This window comes from Mandrillus leucophaeus, unplaced genomic scaffold (genome assembly GCF_000951045.1).
Source record: "Mandrillus leucophaeus isolate KB7577 unplaced genomic scaffold, Mleu.le_1.0 Scaffold246, whole genome shotgun sequence".
Classification (NCBI taxonomy): Eukaryota; Metazoa; Chordata; class Mammalia; order Primates; family Cercopithecidae; genus Mandrillus; species Mandrillus leucophaeus.
The window spans coordinates 513,829-537,673 of NW_012102543.1; the positions used below are offsets into that span (position 1 = coordinate 513,829).

Below are 23,845 nucleotides of genomic sequence, written 5' to 3' on the forward strand. Positions count from 1 at the left end.
TGTAGTCCAATGGTTCACAGCCCCAGGAGAGATTTTGCCACGAGGGGACATTTGGCAGTGGGTCTGGAGACATTCTTTATTGTCATGACTTTGGGGAGGGTGCTCCTGGCATCTAGTGGGTAGATGCCCTGGATGCTGCTAAACATCCTGCAAAACACAGGACAGCCCTCAGCAACCAAAACTTACCAGCTCCAAACTGTCAGTGGTGTTGAGGTTAGGAAACCCTAGTGTAGCCCAACCAGCAGAGAGCCAGTGGCCCTACAGAGCTTCGCTCTGTAGGGATGAGGGTGCTGCAGCCCTGTCCCCTGGCACCAGGCCTGGAAGCCGGAATGGAAGCAATGGTGACACTGACATCCCTGGCAGAAAGGCAGACATCCACACCGGAGGTTGTGAAGGTCTGGGGGTGGGGACGGCTTGGAATAGAGCCTTTACCTGGACCACCGAATGTTCACACTTTCTCCTGCTACCACACACAACAGCCTGGCGGTGTCACCTTCTGCCACTGTCACAGTAGGGGGCAGTCCTGAGATTGTCAGCTCCCCTGGGCACAAGGACAAGTCATTGTCAGCCACTATGAAGATCCTGCCCTACCCATGCCACCTGACCTCAAAGGCCACTCAGGACTGCCACTTTACCCAGAACTCTGAGCTGGACCCATCGCTGGTCTCGGTCCCGCCCATTGGAAGCGACACAGGTATAGAAGCCGCCATCTTCTACAGCCACTCGGCTGATGACCAGGGAGCCATCAGGCTGCAGCTGGTGTCTGGGGACCAAGTACAGCCAGTTGGCTCCAGCCCAAGGAGCCTCCCCTCTCCTCCAGCTCTGTCCATCGAGCATAGGGTCAGGGAGGGAACACAAGGTCTTCCAGGTCCCTGGTGAGAGGCTAAACATCCCCTAGTGTTTGGTGGGGTCTGATGAAAGGACCATTTGGCCTCAGACTTTACACCTGCAGCTGCTGGTGCTTTCAGTGGTGTGATCTCGGTTTACTGCAACCTCTGCCACCCGAGTTCAAGCAATTCTGCCTCAGCCTCCCGAGTAGCTGGGACTACAGGCATGTGCCACCACGCCTGGCTATTTTTGTATTTTTAGTAGAGATGGGGTTTCAGCATCTTGGCCAGGCTGGTCTTGAACTCCTGACCTCATGATCCACCCATCTCGGCCTCCCAAAGTACTGGGATTACAGGTGTGAGCCACTGCGCCTGGCCGAAAATGTCTGGCCTTTAAGCTTCGCAATATAAACCATTTCAAGTTTTCTGAAACAAAATTTCGATTTGGGTTTCTAGTTTTTGCTATACTCATTTAGTGGGCTCAGATACTGGTTCTGCTGCTTATAAGCTGTGTGATGTTAAGCTTCTGTGTGTAAAATGGGGGAAAAACAGCACCTGATCAATATGGCTTTTTTGCAGGTTACGTGATAGGAACAAGCCTCACGCTCAGTGCCCACTCAGTAAAGGGTAGCGATTGTGATTACAGCTGGGAATGTGTTCTGACTCCGTTTCCTTCTTCCGCCATCACCTCTGTTAACTGGCCTCTTATTTCTGTCCACTAACCACATTCTGGAAAGGCCCAGAGACTCAAATGTTAGCCAACCCAAGGAGCCCTTTGCCCAGCTGCTCCATCTCTCGAAAGGCCCTGGAGTCCGGCTGAGAACTGGCCATGACGATGCCCAGCAGCTCCCTTCCCCGGTGGCCTCCACAGGATAAGGTGGGGCTGGAGGCAGAATAGGAGGAAGGGGAGAGGAGTCAAATAAACCTGGGAGAAGAGACAGGCTGCCCATCTCTCTGCCACTCAATGGCTGGGGGCGGGAAGCCTTCGGCACGACAGGTCATCCGGATCCGCTGACCTGGACTGGCGTCCACCACCCGGGGCTGGTTCTGGTCCAAACGCAGCCTGCCAAACGAGCAGCCCACAGCATGAGGGGCCCTTGCCGCTGCCCCCGCCCACTCCCATGGGGACCTCTGCACAAGCCTGGTGGCCCCTTCTCCCTCTCCAGCCAGATTCAGCTTCTTAAAATCCCCTGCCTTGTTCTGGTTAGAAACTCAATAACTACCTGGGGTGAAGTCTAAAGCTGCCTCCCCACCACCACCACTCCCTGCCCATCCACCATGGCTGGCCAGACACACCCACCAGCCAGGATCCCCATCTGTCACCCCCCACCCTGCATACTTGCCACTAGGTCTCCGAGTTGGGCACCCCTCCGGTCCTCCACATCCCCCCTGTAAACTGAACCACTCCTCAAGGCCAGCTCAAGACGCTCCCCAAAGAAGCCGGCTCAGGCCCTCTAGCTCTGTGTGCCCTTCCCTTCCTCAGTTCCTGAGTCCTGAGCCTGTGGAACCATTCCCAGAAGCTTCCTCCTCAACAGGCCTAGCTCTAGGAACCCTGTTTTTCTAGGCCTGGCCTCCCAGAGCCCTGAGCAGGGGCCAGCAAGGCCTGGTCACAGCAGACCTTCCCCTCCTCACCCACTGAGACCCCCAGCCCTGGGCCTGGCCCTGGCATGGGGGAGGGCAAGATGGCACTGCTGAGTTCTTACCTGTTTGCAGGCTGTGTGTGTGAAGAGGGGATGGCCCCCAGGGCCCCAGCAGCCCCCGCTTGGCCAAAGTCCTGACTTGGGTCCCTGGGCTGAGGGATGCGGCTCAGCTCAGCCTCAGACAGCACGGCCATGTCATTTCCTGTCATGAGGCCAGGAGAAACAAGGCGTGAGCTGTGGGGAAAAGGGAGTAGAAGGGAGGGTGGGCCATGAGACCAGCAGGGACTTGTGGAGAAATGAGGGCTACAGGGTGGTCCCTGCCAGCACGAGGAATTGACTCAGGGAGACACCCTGGGTCCCTCTAGCGTGAGGCAGCCCTCGCGTAGGCGCCCCATCCTGGCCTTCCCACTCGGGCCCCTGAGAATGCACTGGTGGATGGGGTGGAGACAGAGACCTATGATGCGAAGCTGGATCTTCTGGGAGTCGTGGCCTGGCCGGGTGCTGCCACAGCTGTAGGTGCCCTCGTCCTCTGCCTGCAGGGGGTGGATGATCAGGGAGCCATCGGACTGCAGCCTGTGCCTGAGTGGGGTGGTGTGGGGGTGAGCTCTGGGCTCCCAAAGTCAACAGTGAGTCTTCCCTCAGCCTCAGTGCTCCTGCCAGAGGAGATCAGAGTCCACAGGGCACCCTCCCACCCCAAGCGAGCCTGGGGGAATGCTTCAGGGGAGGTTGTCACACACACCTGTCAGAGGAGGTCGGGGGGCTGTCACACACACCTGTCAGAGGAGGTGGGGGAGCTGTCACACACACCTGTCAGAGGAGGTGGGGGGAGCTGTCACACACACCTGTCAGAGGAGGTGGGGGGAGCTGTCACACACACCTGTCAGGGAAGGTGGGGGAGCTGTCACACACACCTGTCAGAGGAGGTCGGGGGAGCTGTCACACACACCTGTCAGAGGAAGTCGGGGGGCTGTCACACACACCTGTCAGAGGAAGTCGGGGGGCTGTCACACACACCTGTCAGAGGAGGTCGGGGGGCTGTCACACACACCTGTCAGAGGAGGTCGGGGGGCTGTCACACACACCTGTCAGAGGAGGTCGGGGGGCTGTCACACACACCTGTCAGAGGAGGTCAGGGGGCTGTCACACACCGGTCAGGGAAGGTAGGGGGCTGTCACATCTGTCAGAGGAGGTGGGGGACTGTCACCCACCTGTCAGAGGAGATGGGCTGGCCATCTTTCTGCCAGGCAGCCTGGGATTCCGGGGCAGTGTCGTCTGAACAGGAGAGACGCACCAACTGCCCCAGGGCTGCCTGCACCAAGGAGGGCTCCGCACCTGCCAAGCTGATCCTGGAGAGGTGGGAAGATCTGCTGACTGGCGCGAGCGCCAGGACCAGAACCCCCTAAGCAGTGTGTTCCACGCAGACAGCTTGGGGCCCATCCTATCACAGGCACTTTCGGGGTTAGAGGGTCCCTATGGGAGGCAGAGCCCCAGAAGCCCATGGATTCAGGAATCCACCCTCCCCAACTTGCCCCCGGTGCCCCCATGCATTGCTGCCTCAACTTGTTCTTATAGCGGCAACAAGGTAGGTGCAAAGCCCGGGGGTGGGGAGAGGTCGGGAGGGATGGCACACACTGGATTCATGTGGGGGCTAAACTACACGCTCGACCCATGTGGAACACAATGTTTTTAATTTTGTTTTTAACCTTCCCAAATCCCTCATTAATATGACCCAGTCCCAAGAATCATCTTGACCAGAGCCCACACCTGTGATGTACACAGGGCAGGAGGTAATGCCACCATTTTACAGGTCAAGAAACTGAGGCTTGAAGAAGTTGGGTGACTTGCCAAAAGTCATGAAGCCAATAAGCTTTTCCACCCAGACAGGCCCCAGGGTATACTGGTGAGCTCTGATGGAGAACCCCGGAGCCCCCATCTGTACAGATGTCTATTAGACATCAGAGTAGCCTCAAGTCTCTGAAGCCCCAGCTTCTCCATCCATAGAATGATGGCAACAAGGCCCACCAGGCAGGGCTCTCAGGAGAAACAGAAGTTAGGGGTGGGGAGGGAGGGCCGGCTGACTTCAGGTTTTAGCTCCAACTGGCGCACTCTTGGCCTGGGTGTCCTAACCCCCCGTCTACCTGGGGAAGGTGGGCCTTACCTGTAGGAGGAGCTGTGGAAGGGTGGCGCTGGCGATCCGGCATCTCCACCCAGTCCAGGGGCCCTGGGCTCAAGCTCCTGCCCCCATGGCCATTCTCCAAAGGCCTGGGTGTCGGGGGCCTCCCCTTGCCCAGGCTGTTGGTCTTGCCGCCAGAGACCACCAGAAGGCCAGGGCTTTCTCTGCACCACAGCCCCTGTCCTGTGCTGGCTGGGTTCCTGCTCGCCTGCAGGACTGCTGCTGCCACTAACCGTGTGGGTGCTCCTTCCAGAAGCCCCAGGCTGGGGACGATGGGGCCCGTGGAGAGATCCCTGGCAGCTGCTCATGCACTCTTGCTCCGAGGCAAAGTTATTGGCATTGCCATGGCAGCCGCCATACCAGAAGCGGTTACATTGGCCCACAGAAGCAACGAAGTACCAGCGGGCAGCCCAGTCTGCACAAGAGCCATGGGCACTGGGCAGCAGGCACCGCACAGGGTAGACTGCGGGGCATGGGTGTGATGTATGTCACCGAGGTGCCCAGTACTAAGGCTGCACCCTCCATCCCCTCAGCCTCCGACTCAGGAAGCAGGCCTTTCCCCATTTATAAAGCGTGTCTACACCCCTGGCTGGGGGCCTGACCTGGCCCTGGGATGCAGGACACTTCCACCGGAGTCTGTCCACTGTGCAGACCTGCCCCAGGCTGGTGCCACAGCAGCCTTCACCCACAGAGCTAGAGCCTCTGGGAGGTCAGGGCCAGGGCCCCCTGGGCCAGCTCCCTTGGACCCTTGGCCTTTCCTGCCACCAGACCACCTGGAGTCACATGCAAAGTGAGCCCAGAAGGTGAACCTGCCTGCTTAGCTTGTGATAGGGACACAGGCCTGAGCCACCCAGGGCGTGTGAAGATGCCCAGGAAGGGCCTGCCCTTGTCCCCAGGATGCCGCACTGACTGGCCACTGAGCCCACCTCCAGTACCCAGCCTGCCATTCCAGCAGCCCTCGCCAGCATGGCCTGACCCACCTCTCCACATTTAGACATGACCACGGGTGCCTCCTGCGAGCCCTGACCACAGCCCTAGCCTGGCCTTTGAGGTCCTCGCAATGGTTCCCAGCAGCTCTACTCATTCATCCAGGGCTGCAACCTCAAAGACCTCCCTGCCCCTACCCTCCCTCCAGCACTCAGCTCTTACTACTCCACACACATTCCAGGCAGAGTCAGGGCACTCCTGCCCATCCCAGCACTAACTGCCCTGCACCGGCTCTGCCTCGAAGGGGCTGACTCCCAAGCATGAGACTGGCATCTCAGCCCCTTGGGATTTCCACCTCCCACCCTCCCCAGTTCCCAGAAGCAGCCAGAAGGCCACAGGCTCAAACTGCTAGATGCAAGAACACTCTGGCACTGCTCTCTGGCCTGGCACCTGGCAGGTGCTCAATCAACATTTGTGGAAGGAATGAATAACTGAGCCAGCAGGAAGGTCTTGGTTCTGGGTAGGGGCTGGAGGCATGGTGGGAGCAGGGTCTACCCATCGAGAAGGAGGAGAGGGGGCGTCCACTCACCATGGCTGGGCTGGCCCACACAGCCTTCCCCAAGAGGACCAGCTGCAGCGGCCACGTTGTCATAGCAACAGCCAAACTGGGAGCCCCGGCACTCACTGGGCTCATTCTGCTGGGCCTGGGGCTGGTGGGTGTTGTGGACCTGGGGAGGAAACCCATGATTGGGAAGTGGGCAGTGGATCTGGCCATTGTTGGGAACTCTGGGCTGCCATGGGGAGGATGGCAGGAAGGAGAGGCCAGAATCCCAGCCCAGGGGAGACCAGAGGCCAGAAGAATGTTGGATGAAACCCGATCCGCCCCAGGCCCATCTTTGAAGCCCGGTGCCCTCCAGAGGATGACCCAGGCCAGCAGGTTTGCAGGGACCTCCTTTCTCCGAGGCCAAAGCGGCAAAGATCCTGGGTCACAGTGACACTGAGCAGGCTCAGGGGCTGGCCTCCTCCCCTCCCACAGGCCAGACACTTACTGTAGAAGCCACTGCCCTTGACCTGGGCCTGCTCCTGGTGCTGTCACTGCCGTACAACTTTGTGCAGCCAGCGTGATGGGGCCCCTCAGCGACAGATACCCTGTCAGGGCAGCACCCGTACCTAGGCAGACATCACACAGCCCCTCACTGCCCAGCCTGTCCCCATGCTCCCTGCATCCCAAGACCCAGGCTCTGAGGCTCCCCATGGTGGGGGCTGACAGGGTGGGGACCCGGGTGGGAGAGGATGTGTCCCTTTGTGCAGGGCAGGCCATTTTGTGTGCCGCAATCTCTGCCTACATTCACCGGCTCTTAGCAGCTACCAGGGAGGGCAGTCGTAACACAATAAGCGGTGGCTGTGCCCCTCATCACTGGCAGAGCGTCAATTGCACAGCCCACAAAACCAAGAAGGGGGATGTTCATCCGAGTCCGACCAAATGTCAGTTCTCAGCGGGAGTTACAACACAGAAGCAGACGGGAGACGGGGCAGAAGAGGGGATTCAAAGGAACCCACCATTTACTCCACACCCACCCACCAGGTGCAAGGAGGCAAGGTGAAAGGAGGGAGGGTGCCCGGCGCCCTCTCTGTGCCAGGCATACTGTGATGCACTTCACCCTCACGGGGGCTCCATCATGACTGTCATCATTCCCAGTTCTCAGAAGAGGAACCAAGATCACAGAGGTTAAGTCACGTGGCCCAAGTCACCCAACACACAGCCGGCGAGTGTCTGAGCTGGGAACTGTCCCCAGGCCACTGGCCACAAAGTCTGGGTCCAGAAGCACCCAGTCTCTGAGACAGCACATTGGGGATGCGTTCAGGGCAGGCCATGGAAGGAGGAGAGGCAGAGGGAGGACACCTGCAGGAGTGGGATGACTCGGACCCAATCCATAAGGCAGGCGTGGCGGGGGCTGTTACGAAGACTGTGAGGAGCTGGTCGGCCCTCGTCCAGCCTTTACCACAGGTTCCCTGAGCCTGGTTAGATCTGAGAGCTAGAATCGCACCTGGAGCCTTCTCAGAGTCTCCGGCTGTGTTTCCACAGGCTGACGCTGCAGCAAGGTGGGGTTTGTGTCCCCACTCGGCACAGCAGGAGGCTCAGCCACAGGAAGCCAAGTCCCCAAGATCCCATGCTCAGGGCAGCGCAGGGAGGAAAGCGTGGGCATCCTGTTCCTGAGCTGTGCACGCCCACCCCAGCCCTCTTCTGACGAGAGATGTTGGCTCACCCACGGGGCCTCACCTTCCCTCTTTGATGGGGCAGGGGGAAGACCTGTCTCCAGCACCCACCTGCTCTGCTGACAGGAGACCCCAGGGCAGCCTTGCCACTGTGGCCCGAGAGACGCCGTGTGGCCATCGGGGCAGCACCCATGAGGACTGTGTCTGCAGTCGTGGGGCCCTGAGCCCGACTGTAGGGGTTGCTGGTGTAGGGGCTGCTGCAGAGAGGGGGCGGGGCCCAGGGCTGACAGGTGGGTGCCTCGTTCTCCCCTGTGGTCACCCCCGGCTGAGGGGTGTTCCTGGGCTGCCCACCACTGGCCTCTGGAGTCTACAAAGAAGAGGAAGCAAAAGACACACAGTGCCTCTACCTGGCTCCTCCCCTCCACCCCTGACCACGCCGGACCCACCTTCCTCCGTCCCCTGGACCATTCTCCCCTCCACCATGGCTGCACCCAACTGTGGCCTCCACACCCCCACGGACCATCCACTCAGACACAAATACTACAGGGCTGTGAGTGGGGGATAGGACCAAGCTCTCACCCGAGGCAGAGGACTCCTGAGGGCCCAATGGCATTCGGGGGTTGCTGGCAGGGGTGTGCACATCCTGCATGCTGGGGACCTCTGCAGGGAGCCAGGAGGTCCATGCGGGATGGAAAGGGAGGAAGAGAGGATGGACCTCAGCTGTGGTCAACCCTGCCCAGCACTGGCTTCTACCCCACTGCCCAGTCAGGGCCCGGGAACCTGAGACAGCCCAAGGGAGGAGCACCACCCGGGATTTCAAAAACCGCCCAGCCACTCTTCCAAAGTCTCCAGTCACACAGAAAATGCTCATCTTTTTTGAGACAGGGTCTCTGTCGCCCAGGCCGAGATGCAGTAGTGTGATCACAGCTCACTAAAGGCTCAACCTCCTGGGTTCAAGTGATCCTCCCACCTCAGTCCCTGAGTAGCTGGGACTACTATCTTTTTTTTTTTTTTTTTTTTTTTTGTAGCGATAGGGTCTTCCTATATTGCCCAGGCTTGTCTCAAACTCCTGGGCTCAAGTGATCCTCCTAACTCAGCCTCCCAAAATGCTGGGATTATAGGTGTGAGCCACTGCACCTGGCCAAAAATGCTAATCTTACATGTTCAGCGAAAAGTATCAGATATAAAATGTGCATGTGTTATGATCCCAGCCACATAAAACAAAAAACAGAACATACTTTAAAAGAAAAATTGGATTGATGAAAGGCAAACAATCCAATTTTAAAAAGTGGGTAAAGAACTTACGCATTTCTCCAAAGATGATATGCAAATGGCCAACAAACACGTAAAAAGATGCTCATCATTAGTCATCAGGGAAATGCAAATCAAAACCACAATAAGGTCCTGCTTCCTACCTACTAGGATGTCTAACATCAGAGATTGAAATAACGCACTAAATGCCACCAACCTGTACACTTTAAAAGGGCTAACTGAACGTTATGTAAATTTCACCTCCATAAAAAAATTCCATATTTTAAAAAATCGGATGAATAGACAAAGGGATAGAAAGAGACTAGATAATGAGCCAAGCATGGGCTCACGCCTGTAATCCCAGCACTTTGGGAGGCCGAGGTGGGCAGATCACTTGAGGTCAGGAGTTCGAGACCAGCCTGGCCAACATGGTGAAAACCCCGTCTCTGCTGAAAATACAAAAGTTAGCTGGGTTCAGTAGCACGCACCTATAATCCCAGCTACTCAGGAGGCTGAGGCAAGAGAATCACTTGAGCCTGGGAGGCGGATGTTGCACTGAGCCGAGATCACGCCACTATGCTCCAGCCTGGGCAACAAAGTGAGACTAAGTCTCAAAAAAAAAAAAAAAAAAAAAAGACGACAATGACAAGAGACTAAGAAATGAAAACACAAGGCCGGGTACAGTGGCTCACACCTGTAATCTCAGCACTTTGGGAGGCCAAGGCGGGTGGATCATGAGGTCAGGAGATGGAGACCATTCTGGCTAACACGGTGGAACCCCGTCTCTACTAAAAATACAAAAAATTAGCTGGGCGTGGTTGTGGGCACCTGTAGTCCCAGCTACTCAGGAGGCTGAGGCAGGAGAATGGGGTGAATCCAGGAGGTGGGGTTTGCAGTGAGCCAAGATCGCGCCACTGCACTCCAGCCTCGGCGACAGAGCCAGACTCTGTCTCAAAAAAAAAAAAAAAAAAAAAAAAACACCACAAATAAAGCAAAATATTAGTTGTGGAACTGACTGACACAGTGTGTGTGTGGCTGCTGACTATGCATTCTTTCAACTCTTTGGCATGTTTAAAGTTTTTATCATGGTGTCCAAGTAGTAAATTTACAAAAAATCATTGTGCCATTAGAATGGGTGGGTTTTATTGTATATGGATTTATTTAAACAACATCCCTAAAATTTTCAAAAAGATTTTTCATGACAAAATACTGTCGGAAAATGCAAATGGATAAGTAGATAAAATTAGGACAATACGAATGTTTTTTTAATGCTACATAAGAGAAAACCTGTAGGACCATCCCCCAAAATCATGCTCATCGTGAAAGCTGCTATGAGTGCTTGGGAGGCAGGGTGCCCTTCCCTTCTATTTGTGTGCTTCAAATTTTCCAAAATAAGCAGATTACTATATAATGGAAGAAAGGTATAAAGAATAAAATAAGTGGGTCAGGCACAGTGGCTCACACCTGTAATCCCAGCACTTTGAGAGGCTAGGGTGAGAGGATTGCCTGAGCCCAGGAGATCAAGACTGGCCTGGACAACATAACAAGAGCCCATCTCGACAAAAAATCAGAAAATTAGCTGGGCGTGGTGGCCTGCACCTGTGGTCTCAGCTTCACAGGAGGCTGATGTGGGAGGATCCCTTGAGCCCAGAAGGTGGAGGCTGCAGTGAGCTATAATTGTACCATGCGCTGCAGCCTGGGCAACAGAGACCCTGTCTCAAAATAATAATAAAGTGAATATTCCATTCCCACATGGACTACATCTTGCCAAAATCCCTAGAAATATTTATCTATCTATCTTTTTATTTCTGAGATAGAATCTCGCTCTGTCTCCCAGGCTGGAGTACAGGGGCACGACCTCTGCTCACTGCAACTTCCACCTCCCAGGTTCAAGTGATTCTTGAGCCTCAGCCTCCTGAGTAGCTGGGACTACAGGTGCCCGCCACCACGCCCGGCTAATTTTTGTATTTTTAGTAGAGATGGGGTTTCGCCATGCTGATCAGGTTGGTCCTGAACTCCTGGGCTCAAGTGATCCACCTGCCTTGGCCTCCCAAAGTGCTGGGATTACAGGCGTGAGCAGTTGCACCCAGCCCCCAGGAATATTTAAAACAATGATAATTTGGGGTTGGAAGACTCCAATAGATATGTGGTGAAATCTATTTTTTTTTTTTTTTGAGATGGAGTCTCACTCTTGTTGTCCAGGCTGGAGTGCAATTGTGTGATCTCAGCTCACTGCAACCTCCGCCTCCCAAGTCCAAGCAATTCTCCTGCCTCAGCTTCCTGAGTAGCTGGAATTACAGGCGCCCGCCACCACACCCAGCTAAATTTTTGTATTTTTAGTAGAGATGATGCTTCACAATGTTGGCGAGGCGGGTCTGGAACTCCTGGTTTCAAGCGATCCTCCCACCTCAGCCTCCCAGAGTGCTGGAATTACAGCCTGGGATTAAACTTCCCTGCCCTTTTCCTTCCTTTCTATGTGAGTCCTCCTAGTCGCTGCGACAGGCTTAAGATCACCTCTTTTAGAAGCCAGCGAGGCCCTGGGGAACAGACTGGCTCCATGGAGCTCTGAACCCCTGGGAGTGCAAGGCTCTCCTGCTGGTGAGCCCCAAGGACCAGGCCCCAGCTGAGACACCAGGGGCCCTCAGGACGGTCAGTGAGCCCGAGCTCCCCCGCAAGGCCCCACCACCACTCCTTCCCACCCTCTGCTTAGCTAGCAAGCACCCCGTGTGGTCAGGCATTGTGCCGCATGAGCCACCACGGTCTGGAAAGTCCCTCTTTTCAACCACTGTACAGACGGGCAAACTGAGAATCAGAGAGGTGGGGCACTGGCCCGAGGCCACATAACTGGTCAGCAATGGAGTGGATCGAAACTCAAGCCTGCTGGTGATGCTGAGGCCACTGGTTCTTAGCCACACCTGTCACATGTCTCATAGAAATTCTGCCTTCCTTCACCTCAAGGTCCCTACGGCTCAGAGAGTTCCCATCACGAGTGAGTCAAGGCCAAACATGCCTCCCTGCAGTATTGGGAGGCCACCCCTCCATCCCCATCCCAGCTCAGCCACCACCCACATCCTTCCTCCATGTGGCATCCTCACGCCAAGCAAACGCCGGCCTCAGTGCCCTTTCTCCAGCAGGCCCTCCTGCCTGTGAGGCTCCCTTCACAGTGGGACGGGGATGAAGGGAAGAAGACAGAGGCAGAAGTGGCATGTGGAGACACTCCTTCCTGGACTGCTTCCCTCCCTCAGCACACAGTCAGTCACTCAGTCATTCAACAAACATTCACTGAGTACCTAACTGTGTCAGGTAAGTTCTATGGGGGTATAGAGAGGCATATGGAAGCTGGGGACCCAGTCCTCAAGAAGTTTATAGTGGGTAGGTCTGACAAGCCGTATACAACCACAGCAGCACAAGGAAACAAATCTAAGAGTCCCACAGAAATGACAGCATGCTATGGGGGCCGGAGGGGCAGGGGGCACGCCACTGCTGAGTGGAGGAACGCAGGGCTGCCTCGTGGGCTGCACACCAGGTGGGCCTTACAGATGGCAAAGGGTTCAGCGGGGGAGACGTGGGAGAAGTGGGGTCCAGAGGGATGACAGTGCAGGCAGAGGCCCCGAGGCAGCACATGCTTGTGGGTTCATAGCCAGTGGGAGAGAGGTCGGGCCAGGCTCCTCCCTGCCCTCCTGTCCTTACCCTGGGGGAGATGACAGGGCTGCGTGTTACAAGGCTCCACATCCACGGGCTTGGAGTGCTGCAGGCTCCCGCAGTGGCTGGGCGGCCCAATGGCACAGATGACCTGTCGCCTCCGAGTGCCCGAGTTGCAGCTCTTGGAGCACTGAGGCCCAGGGGTGGGAGAGAGAGACCCTGAGGGTGAGGCTAGGGGTGGGGACCCACATGGAGAGAGGCAGGGGAAAGTGCGCAGGGGCCCGTGTTAGGTCCAAGGACGGCGCTCGTGTGCAGCCACCTGCTGGAGGCCAGGCTCAGGCAGCAGGTGTGGGGTGGAGAGCGCTCACCAGACCCCAGGCGCCGACATGCCAGGCCTGGTCCCTGAGGAGGGGGCAGTCCTCATGCACACAGGGCTCGCTGAGAGGTGGCCGGTCTTCCAGGGAGCACGCTGCAGTATGGAGCAAAGAACCCCCGTCACCCCGGCAAGTCACGCTCCGCCTCCGGACGCCAACGCCACAGCTGACAGAGCACTGCAAGGACAAGGCTGTCAGCAGGAGCTCGGCCCTGCCCCGAGGAGCCATGCCAGGTCGGACAGCTAGGAGCCCACCAGCCTGGCATGGAGGCAGATAGCACCCACTACCCATGTCCTTCCCAGGCCCAGAGAGGGTGAGTCACTCCCCTGAGGTCACACAGCCTGAACCATGGCTACTGACAACAGACTGAGGTTGTCACCCATTTGTATTTTCCACTCGTTTGCAACTTAAATATATGTAGGTGCCAGAAGCAATGACTGGCAGCCTAGACACTGCCAACCCCTCCCTTGCCCCCAAACAACACACCCAGCTTCTTCCTGCCCAGGCCTTTCTCACCCTGCCCCGGGATCCTGAAGAAAAAGGAAGAGCCCTGGACCAGTCATCCAGGTACTTGCTTCTGGTCCCAGCCTTGGCCACAGCTTCCAAGATGACCTGACAGGTCACTTTACCTCCCAGGACCTCAGTTTCCACAGCAGAGGACAAGACCCCAGCCCTTCCCTGCTGCTGCCCAGGCCCAGCACCAGCCCCATCCGGGCCAGGGGCCTCACCTCTCCCCAGGGCTCCGGGCTCCAGGCTGCGCAGCGCTGCAGGTTGCAGGCCTGAATGGCAGGGGGCTTCCCAGGCAGCCCGGAACACTCAGCCTCCTCCACAGCCTCCTGGACGCCAGTCCCATCAGACGAGATGCAGTACACAGAGCGGGACTGGGAGCCTCCTCCGCAGGAGGCCGAGCAGGGCGCCCATGGCCCTGCCTTCCAGCTGGCAGGAGGGGGAATCAGGTAAGGCTGGCCCGGGAGCATGGGCAGAAACCCAGCCCTGAGAGGCACAAGCCCTCACTCACCCAGGTGGCCTGAGGATGCCCACCCCTGCCCATCCTCTGAACCTCTGGCCTGAACAAAGGCCACGACCCAGGCGCTCCTTAGCATCCCCACCACCGGGCCGGGCTCTCTGAGTGCTCCCCACAACTCGGAGCCCCGCGCCTCCCCCTTGGCTTTCCGGTCCTCAACGCCATCCCCCTTTCTCCTTCCCACCAAGTCCCTGTCTCCCAGTCAGACTCCATTCCTCTCAGTCTGACCTTAGTCAGGGGCAGCTCCTGGAGAGGGTGCGCTCACCCACACGTGGAGCAGCGCTGCCGGGCCCCAGGTGCAAGGACCCAGAGGAGAGAGCAGCCCTGTGGCCCCATGCAAAGCCAAGCCTGCCACCATCCCAGGAGGCCCGCTGCCACCAAGGCCAAGCGGTAACGGGTTGGCACCAACCCTGCGGGGAGCCTGTGACCTGCAGGTTACCTGTTCCCACATACTCGCTGGGCCCCAGCAAGGCGCCACGCTCCAGGCCGGTGCAGGTAAGAAGTCCTTTGTGCACGAACAAAGGCATGGCCAATGCCAGCAGGCCCTGTGGCCCGACCCCTGGCCCACCCCTCGGCATCTGCCAAGCCAAACCCTCTGCTGGCTCAGACAGACAGAGACCTCTAGAACCTTCTCCAACCCTCCTGCAACCAAGCCTGGGTGTTCTGAGTACTTCGTGGTCACAAGAGGGCAGAGAGACCAGACCCGGGCTCAGGCCCATTCTCTGCCTCCCCCAGGGATAGCTGCCACCTCTCCCACACCTCAGTAACAGTGTGGGGGGCCCTGGACCCCCGCCTCCTTGTTCTATACCTAAAGCAGCTTGGAGGCCCTGTTCCCTTCCCACCCAAGTTCTTGGGCCCCATCATAGGTAGAGGGGCTGGCAAGGCCTCACCGCTTGGTCTCTGGGCAAGGGTGAAGGTTGCAGGAGCGCCGGTCGGCCGGCCGTGGCTGGCGCTGGCACATGTGGTCGGGGTAGGCCTCATGGTCGATGGTGCAGAACACCAGGCGGGACTGGTGACCTGAGCAGAGGCCCGGCCACGGTGGGCAAACACCAGTCAACATTCACTAAGCGTGTTCCCCAGGCCAGGCGCCATCCCGCACTCACCCCGTAGGTCATCCCCATTCAGCCTTAGATGACTCCCCAAGGCAAGTGCCACCATCATCCCCAAGTGGCAGATGAGGAAACTGAGGCTCAGAGAGTTTTTGCTGTGAGTGAGAGAGCCCTGCTCTGGCACCTGATCACTGACCCCAGGCCCAGTCTCCGTTCCTAAGGGAGTCTGTCTCCTATGAGATGCCGCTGCCTCTGGGAAGCCCCCTCTGGTTCTATTCACTCAGGCTGGGGTCCTTCATGGAGTCCCCCAGATCCCTGGGTTTTCCTCAAAGCCACCCCCATAACACAGAGATTTCTCGCCTGCTCATCCATCTCCCCAGGAGGGACTGCGACTTGCTCACCCATGGCCATGGGACCCGGCACACAGGGCCCACACCCTCCCCTGGTCCATCCACGCCCGCACCTCCGCCACACTCCACGCTGCAGTCACTCCATGAGCCGTGGCTCCAGCTGAAGCCAGGACCGGGGTGGCGCAGGGGCAGGTGGTACTCGTAGTGCACGCCGGGATTGGGCTCCTGGCTGATGAGCTGCCATGGGAGAGTCTTTGTTGGGGTTTGCTGCTGGGGGGCACTCCCACACCCTCCACAGCCCCACAGCCCCCTGCCAGGCTCAGGCCCAGAGCCACTCAACCCCCCATGTACAGAGCTTGGCAGCCTCTTGGGGACCACGAGCCACCCACTCACCCTCTCTCCCCACACCCCCACTTACCTCAATGACCAGGGGCTCCGAGGTGGGGCCCCGGGCATGGAGCCGCTCGGGGGCCAGGTCCCCCTCAGCACCCCGCTCGTAATGCAGGATGGTGCTGGCTGCCGGCAGGGCCCGGGCCGCCTCGATGGTCCAGTGCCCATTGAGGTAGTATTCCCCGCGAACATTCTTCACGGCTGCGCAGAGGACACCGCCTCAGTCAGCGGCAGGAGGCACGGCCACACCTCCCCCTGCAGCCCCAGACCTGCCAGGACCTAACCCCAGGCTCTCACCCAGGAAGTTCCTGCTGGCAGCAGCCTCCTCGATGAGGATGCTGGTGGCACCCGCGGGAACTATGAGGATCTGGTTGTAGCCTGGTGGGGGCAGAGACACAGGTGCTGAGGGTGCTGGGCTATCCCTCCCCCGGCACCACTCAAACAGCAGGAAGGAGCGGCCCCCAAGGACTCCAAGTGCCACGCAGCACAGAATGGGGGCAGGGAGGGTACACAGGAGCCAGACCGGGCCGAGCTGCTGGGAACGGCAACCCTGGCAGAAGAGGCTGCAGTACAAAAGCCAGGGTGGCGGGAAGGCTCAGGGCACCCGGAGCACACCGGGAGCGGGAAGAGATGGGGAGAACATCCAAGCAGTGGCAGGAGGTGGGACTGCACAAGTGGGCAAGGGTCCTAACCAAAGGCCACATGGGGCCTTTCAGACGTGACCTGATATGGTCAGAGCCTTCGGGTGCCATGAGGGCCACTTGGCCTGGAGCCTAGGCCAGAGCAGGGACAGGCAAGGAAGGGGCAGACAACAGCCCCTTGTCGGAACCACCCCCACCTCGGCTGAGGTCATTAGCGTCAAAGGTGCCTGTGACGGGGTAGCAGGTCGTGCCGTCACCCCCACACTGCAGACACTTGTCCTCCTGCTTGGATGAGTCCAGCTCGTGATCACAGCCGACAACCTGTGGGCAAAGACGTGGGAGGCATGGGAGAGGGCATCATGGCCACATCAGGCCTTGGGCCCCGTCACACCCTAACCCCAGCACCCGCGCAGCCCAGGCAGAATAGGGTGGTCAGGAGTGATTCAGTCACAAGCCAGGGGACTGGCCTGTGACTGACAATCCATTTATCTGCTCAGCTCCCATCTCCCCTTCTGGTAATAACGCCGTTTTCCTTGAAGGGCCACCTCTCTCCCACAGAGTTTGAATGGAGCTCCCCAAATGTGGGTCTGGGGAGGCTGGAGTGGTTCAGGGTAAGTCCCAACCCCTGGTGGCTGAAACTCCTGGGAATGAGGCCCCCTTTCCCTGGGAGGGGCCAGGCTGCCACAGAAGTCCGGAGCAGCTGGCGGCCACCTCCACACCTCCTGGGAAGAACAGGCCCGATCCTGCTGCTGGACCCACGGAGAGGAAAGCCGAGTGGCACCTCATTCATGCACCTGCGGCTGTCCCTGTTGTTTGTTTTTCTGAACTCGGTTTTAGCCGGATTTCTGCCACCCAGAGGGTTTCTCTTATTGTAGGGCTAGCATTCTCCAAGAATGAAGGTGAGGGGCCATAGGGCATCTGTGATGCCTGCAAGGTACCCTAGGAGCTAGGCTTGGTGTTCTGGTAACTTGAGAAGATACCAAGCTCATGGCAGCTACCTGGGCCTGTGGGTGATGGACAGGGAAACACCCACACTGAGCCCCCAGGCAGCCCGGAGGCAGGGAGGGGCTGGGGGACCACTCACCCGGCAGCTGCCATCCACACAGACATCCCTCTTGCCAGGCTCGCAGGGCGTCCCGTCGACCACAGCCTCCCTGTGCTTGTAGTAGAAGTTCTCCCCCTTGGGAATGCAGTTCAGTTCACACTTGTTTGGGGCTGGGGTAGGCAGGAAGGCAAGACTGAGATCCTGAGGTTGGATGACGCCCCTCCCCAGGGCCCAAGGCCTACCCTAGCAACAGGAAAGCATGGGTCAGAAAGCCCTGCAGCAGCCCCCACCCAAGGAGAAGGGGCCGTCTCCCTGAATCTGTCGCACCTCTAAGGATCAAGTCGAAGAAAAGTCCCAGGATAAAGAAAAAGCAAAGTACTTAAAGAAGTCTATCTCAGCATTGTTTACCACAGCTGACCGGGATAAGGAAAAAGCAAAGCACTTAAAGAAGTCCATCTCAGCATTATTTACCACAGCTGACCAGGATAAGGAAAAAGCAAAGCACTTAAAGAAGTCTACCTCAGCATTGTTTACCACAGCTGACCAGGATAAAGAAAAAGCAAAGTACTTAAAGAAGTCTACCTCAGCATTATTTACCACAGCTGAGGTGGTTACAACAGGCTATTTGTTTTGTTTTGTTTTGTTTTGTTTTGTTTTTTTGAGATGGAGTCTCACTCTTATTGCCCAGGCTGGAGTGCAGTGGCACGATCTCGGCTCACTGTAACCTCCGCCTTCCTAGTTCAAGCGATTCTCCTGCCTCATCCCCCCCAGTAGCTGGGACTACAGGCACACGCCACCATACCCGGCTAAGTTTCGTACTTTTAGTAGAGATGGGGTGTCACCATGTTGGGCAGGCTGGTTTTGAACTCCTGACCTCAGGTGATCTGCCTGCCCCAGCCTCCCAAAGTGCTAGGATTACAGGTGTGAGCCACCGTGCCCGGCCATAACAAGCTACTCTTTAAACAAATTATCAATGGAATATTACACCTGCTGACTATGAAGTTGCAAATGATGATTGTGAAAACTATATGGTGTGGGAAGATGCTTAAAACACAGAATGCAAAACGGTGATTAATAATTACAAATATGTAAGTGTATATGGAGAGACTGATGTGAAAGGGGCTAAGATGAAATGCTAACAGTGATCTTGTGAAAGGGGCAGGATGAGGGTAACTTTTTCCTGGTTTTAATGTTTTTCAGATGGGATCTCACTCTGTCTCCCAGGCTGGAATGCAGAGGCACGATCAAAGCTCACAGCAGCCTCCACCTCCCAAACTCAAGTGGTCCTCCAGCCTCAGTCTCTCGAATAGTTGGGACTATAGGCACATGCCACCATACCCAGCTATTTTTAAAAATTTTTTTTGTGGAGACAGGGTCTTACTACGGTGCCCAGGCTAGTTTAAAACTCCTGGGCTCAAATGATCCTCCTGCCTCAGCCTTCCAAAGAACCAGGATTATAGGCAGGAGCCACTGAAACTGGCCTGATTTTAATTTTTTTCTTTTGGAGACAAGATCTCACTCTGTCATCCCGGCTGGAGTGCAGTGGTGTGATCTTGGCTCACTGCAGCCTCAACTTCCTGGCCTCAAGTGATCCTCCCACCTCAGCTTCTTGAACAGCTGGGACTACATGTGTGTGCCACCATGCCTAGCTAATCTTTGTATGCCTGGCTAATCTTTGTATTTTTGGTAGAGATGGGGTTTCACCACATTGCCCAGGCTTGTCTCAAATTCCTGGACTCAAGTGATCGTCCTGCCTCAGCTTCCCAAAGTGCTGGGATTACGGGCATGAGCCACTGCATCCAACCTTAATTTTTATATTTATCTAAATATATACACATTTTAAAACAACCCAAAAGTACAAACAGGATTATAATCATCTCCACACCATGGAAGGTATCCCTCTACTATCTTTTTAGACTTTCTTCTGTGTTCCAATTTTTCTATCATGTGAATATACTCAAATTATTCTTGACATGTGTCCACTTCAGGATCCAGAGGGAATATTGAAAGCTAGAGTCCCACTGGGCCACGCCCGCAGCCACGATCCCCACCACACACACACACACACAGAGGATATGAGACTCCCACTGGGCCACGCCCACAGCCACGATCCCCACCACACACACACAGAGGATATGAGACTCCCACTGGGCCACGCCCACAGCCACCATCCCCACCACACACATATACACACACACACACACACACACACACACACACACACAGGATATGAGACTCCCACTGGGCCATAGCCACGATCCCCACCACACACACACACCCACCCACACACGCACAGGATACGAGTGCTCATTGATCTGGAATTCAGAGTGCCACGGGGTCTCCAGAGGTCATGCGCAGCAAGCAGGGAAAACGAACACTCAGAAGACTTGTCTTGAGGAATCTTCTGATTCATCTAAAATGCTTAATGACATACCTGTTGGTGCTTACGTGGGTGTTTTTTTCCTGAACTGTATTTATCTAAAAAGTAATGACTTATACCCTCCTCAGAGGTACTCAGACCATCTCCTCTGGCCCCCAGATCCTTGGTAAATGAAGTCTTGGTGTACCAAGTCCCTTCCAGCCCCTCCTGCAGGATGACCGGGGGGCACCACTCCTACTGCTCCTGGGGCTCCCCACATCCGTCTCTGTGTGACAGGAGGAACGCTTCCCATAGCAGACTGAGCAAAAACAGGGCTCAAAATGGTATAGACACACCATAGCTCCGTTTGAAAATATACACACATAAGGGGAGAAAGGATGGAAAGACCTCAAAATAGCTGCCATTGTGTTGCCACGGGCGTGCGCTGGGGGGAGCGGGGGTGACTGGTGATTGATTCATTATGGGTTGATCGATGGGGTATTTGACAAATGCTGGCTCTGGCAGCACATATACTAAAATAGGAATGATACGGGGATTAGCACAGCCCCTGACCCCTGAGGAGGTATGGTGTGCAAATTCATGAAGCATTCCATATTTTTTTAAAAAAATTATCTGGGAGGCTGAGGTGGAAGGATTGACTGAGCTTGGGAGTTCGAGGCTGCCCAGCTGACACTGCACTGCTGCACTCAAGCCTGGGTGAGAGCCTATCTTTAAAAAAAAAAGAAAAAGAAAAAGAAAGGAAAGGAAGAACAGGAGAGAAAGAGAGAATGAGAGAAAGAAAAAAAGAAAAGAACAAAAAGAAAAAAAATAAAGAAAAAGTAAGACCTCTTGTTCTCTCACGAGGGACCTCTGCAGACCCTCTCCTCCCCAAAGGTGGGTCCTGTGGTCTAGAAGATTCCCTGTACATTGCGAGCCACCGCGCCCAGTCAAAAAAAAATTGGCCGGGTACAGTGGCTCACGCCTGCAATCCCAGCACTCTGGGAGGTCGTTGCGGGCGGATCCCTTGAGCCCAGGAGTTCAAGACCAGCCTGGGCAACACAGCGAGACTGTCTCTAATATACGTGTGTGTGTGTATATATACATATATATGAAAACGCCTCTATAATACGGCAATAGGAACTGTGGCATCAATGTATGGATACAAGAGGCCCCCGAGAGAGGGGTCCCGGCCGCGCTCACCGCCGTAGTAGGGCAGCCACCGGTACCGCCGCCCCTGGAACTCAGCTCCGTCGAACTCCGCGCACTGCTCGGCCCGGAAGTCCCGGGCGCCATCGGGGCAGCTCTGCGGGGCAGAGGGGAAGTCGGGGTCCAGGAGGCGGAGTCCGAGGTCCGCCCACCTCCCTCCCCGCCCTGTCCCCGCCGCCCGCCCCAGCCCAGGGAGCCCAGGAATCTCCCTCGCCTGCCCAGTCCGAGCCGCTGGAGGTGGAGTCTGCCCCCCAGACCCCCGGACTCCTGTGCGCGCCCCTCCATGGTGCTCTAGGCTGTGGAGGACAAGGCCAGTCCCCGGGGGCAGGGTGAGGAACGGGCTCCCACGCAGCCCTGCTGTGGATTGGCAGGAGGACCCCAGGCTGGGCCAACCGAGCAGCCCCCGGCCAGAGGCGGGCATCCCTGTGGGGACGTCGGCCGGGAGGGGTTGGGGTAGCTGGTGCCCTCGCCCGCGCCCCGTGGGCTTTACCTCAGTGCGACAAGAGCGGTGGCTCCGGGAGGGGCCCACGCAGCTGGCGCCTCCATCTCTCCTGCGGGACCAGAGCACCGGGAGGACCCGGACCGAGACCCAACGTCCCCACCCCCGTGCTGGGGCTCCCTGCAGGCCTCAACTTCTGCGGGGCTCTCCAGTGGGAGCAGCAAGGTGAGAGGGTGCCCCCCCCCCGACCCCATGCCATAAATCCCCTGGCGGGGCGTGAGCGACCCGTGTTGGTACTTGGGAGAAGCGGACTCAGAGCCCTACCCGCCCTGTAATTTGAATTTAAGGCGGGACCACTCCACTGTCTCTTACGGCAGATTCCCAGAGAAGACTCTGCGTGAGATGTAATACCTGCATGAGATGTAATACCCACCCGCCTGGCACAGCCATCCTGCGATCTAAGCAGGACATCAGTATAAGGCTTTTAGGATCATTCCTGGTCTCTCATTCCCCCTCACACAGGGTTCTCAGGAACAACCCCTATACTGGGACAGAGGCACCTCACTACCCCTTCTGTACCCCACCTTCTCCACTGACCCTGCCAGAGTGCAGCACACACAGCAAGCACTTAATAAATCGCTTGAAATGGGGGAACATCTATACTTGGCAAAGAAGCCACAGGAATTGGGAATTGCCGGTTGAAGATTGTTTACTGGTTCCACCAAAATTGACTGCACCTGCCATAGGGCAGGCAGGTGCAGCATCAGGAGCTGGAGACCAGGGGCAGCAGGCAGCACGTGTGCTCCAGCTCAGAGTGGAAGGCCCTGGGAAATGGTTTGATTTCCTGTGCTGAACTGATGCTGCTTCCAGAATGAATCTGCTGCTTGGTGGGTTCTGCTGATGTGGCCAGTGCTAGCCTAGGCTGCGACTGCCTAGCCTACCACCCAGAAGCCAGCATCCCCTGCTCCTGCTTTAACAAGCCAGCCCATTTTCGTCTCTCCTACCTCTGGGAGTAGCAGGGGCGCTCCCGGAAACTGACGCCCCCTCCACAGGTCCGGGTGCAGGGGCTCCACTGGCCCCAGGGTCCCCAGGTGTCACTCTGCCGCCTCACCTTGGGAGCCTGCAGAAGACAGGACCATGTATCAGCAGTGCCCACTCAGAGCCTGAGCCCAGAGGCCCCTCCAAAGGATGCTCCGCCTAAAAACACTCCCTCACCCATCAAGGAGCCTGGGATTCTCCCTTCCAGGGCCCGCCTTTAGGACTCAGCAACACCGCCGGGCACCCCAAAACATATTCCTTTTCAGAATTAGCCTGCTTTCCTCATAAGCAGCTGAAAGCCAGGCCTGGAGGGCAGGAGCAGGAGCAGCTGGGAAGGGTTTGGAGTTTCAGGGACCACTGCGGGGAGGAACCCTACAGCCAGGGGCAGTTTGCGGGTCCAGGCATTTGTGGGTTAACTGTGATGTAGGGGACGGGGCCCTAAAAGAAAATAAAGGGAAGCAGTATGGGGGGATCCTGCTAATCTGGCAGAGACTCCCAGGGGTACCCCAATATTCATCCCCTCCACCCATTGTCAGAGAACCCTTGAAAACTTGACTCAGCTGGGTACCTGGCTGCCCAAAATTTTTTTAAAAATACACTTTCTAGACTTCCTGCAGCTAACTGTGGCTACATCACTTAGTTCTCATCAGTAAGATGTAAATACAAGTGTTGGGCAGCTGCTGCTAGTAATCTCCTTAAGAGAGAGGCTGCATGAGCCTTTGTCCTTTTCTCCTTCCTCCTGTACTCTTTCAGGCTGTCTGGAAAGCAGATGTGATGGCTGGAGTTGGAGCAGCCTTTTAGACTGTGAGGTAACTTGGAAATAGAGGCTTCAAACAGTGAAGCAAAGATAGAAAGACTCTAGAGCCTGGAGGATTTTGTGCAACAGAATAGCCCCAGACTTCTGACCCCTGGGTGTTTATATGAGAGAGGAATCATGTCTGTCTTATTGAAGAACTGCTATTTGAGACTCTACACAGGATTATAATCCTAGCAGATACATTTTGCCACCAGAAAGACTGGACCTCTTGTAGCTGGCATCAGGAATCCACATGCCACACACACATTATCTCATTTCATCCTCACAACAACCCAACAGACCCCATTGCATGAATAAGAAAAGTGAGGCAGAGAGAGGAAGCCACAGAGGAAGAAGTGGGCACAGGAGCCGGCCAGTCTCACTACAGGCCTCTGCTCCCCTGCCGGGGCTGTGCCCCCACCCACTTGGGGGAATCAAATGAGATGCTAGATGATTC

At 56.6% G+C, this 23,845-nt stretch overlaps 1 protein-coding gene across 1 annotated transcript in view; it reads right to left on the minus strand.

The window, feature by feature from the left end:
• PAPLN (papilin, proteoglycan-like sulfated glycoprotein) overlaps nt 1-23,643 on the minus strand; it is a 31,112-nt gene extending 7,469 nt beyond the window's left edge. The window contains exons 1-25 of the mRNA XM_011983153.1: nt 23,591-23,643; nt 22,969-23,030; nt 22,559-22,709; nt 21,606-21,666; nt 21,110-21,212; nt 17,590-17,720; nt 16,703-16,826; nt 16,162-16,242; nt 15,893-16,065; nt 15,588-15,711; nt 14,966-15,092; nt 13,780-13,987; nt 13,046-13,228; nt 12,726-12,867; nt 8,364-8,444; nt 7,896-8,151; nt 6,617-6,737; nt 6,157-6,295; nt 4,626-5,103; nt 3,676-3,813; nt 2,922-3,046; nt 2,531-2,669; nt 1,753-1,890; nt 636-763; nt 433-541 (exon numbers count right to left, since the gene is read on the minus strand). Of these exons, the coding sequence (XP_011838543.1) occupies nt 433-541; nt 636-763; nt 1,753-1,890; nt 2,531-2,669; nt 2,922-3,046; nt 3,676-3,813; nt 4,626-5,103; nt 6,157-6,295; nt 6,617-6,737; nt 7,896-8,151; nt 8,364-8,444; nt 12,726-12,867; nt 13,046-13,228; nt 13,780-13,987; nt 14,966-15,092; nt 15,588-15,711; nt 15,893-16,065; nt 16,162-16,242; nt 16,703-16,826; nt 17,590-17,720; nt 21,110-21,212; nt 21,606-21,666; nt 22,559-22,709; nt 22,969-23,030; nt 23,591-23,643 (3,575 nt within the window). The remainder of the gene's footprint in view (nt 1-432; nt 542-635; nt 764-1,752; nt 1,891-2,530; nt 2,670-2,921; nt 3,047-3,675; nt 3,814-4,625; nt 5,104-6,156; nt 6,296-6,616; nt 6,738-7,895; nt 8,152-8,363; nt 8,445-12,725; nt 12,868-13,045; nt 13,229-13,779; nt 13,988-14,965; nt 15,093-15,587; nt 15,712-15,892; nt 16,066-16,161; nt 16,243-16,702; nt 16,827-17,589; nt 17,721-21,109; nt 21,213-21,605; nt 21,667-22,558; nt 22,710-22,968; nt 23,031-23,590) is intronic.
• Nucleotides 23,644-23,845: the final 202 nt, after the last annotated feature.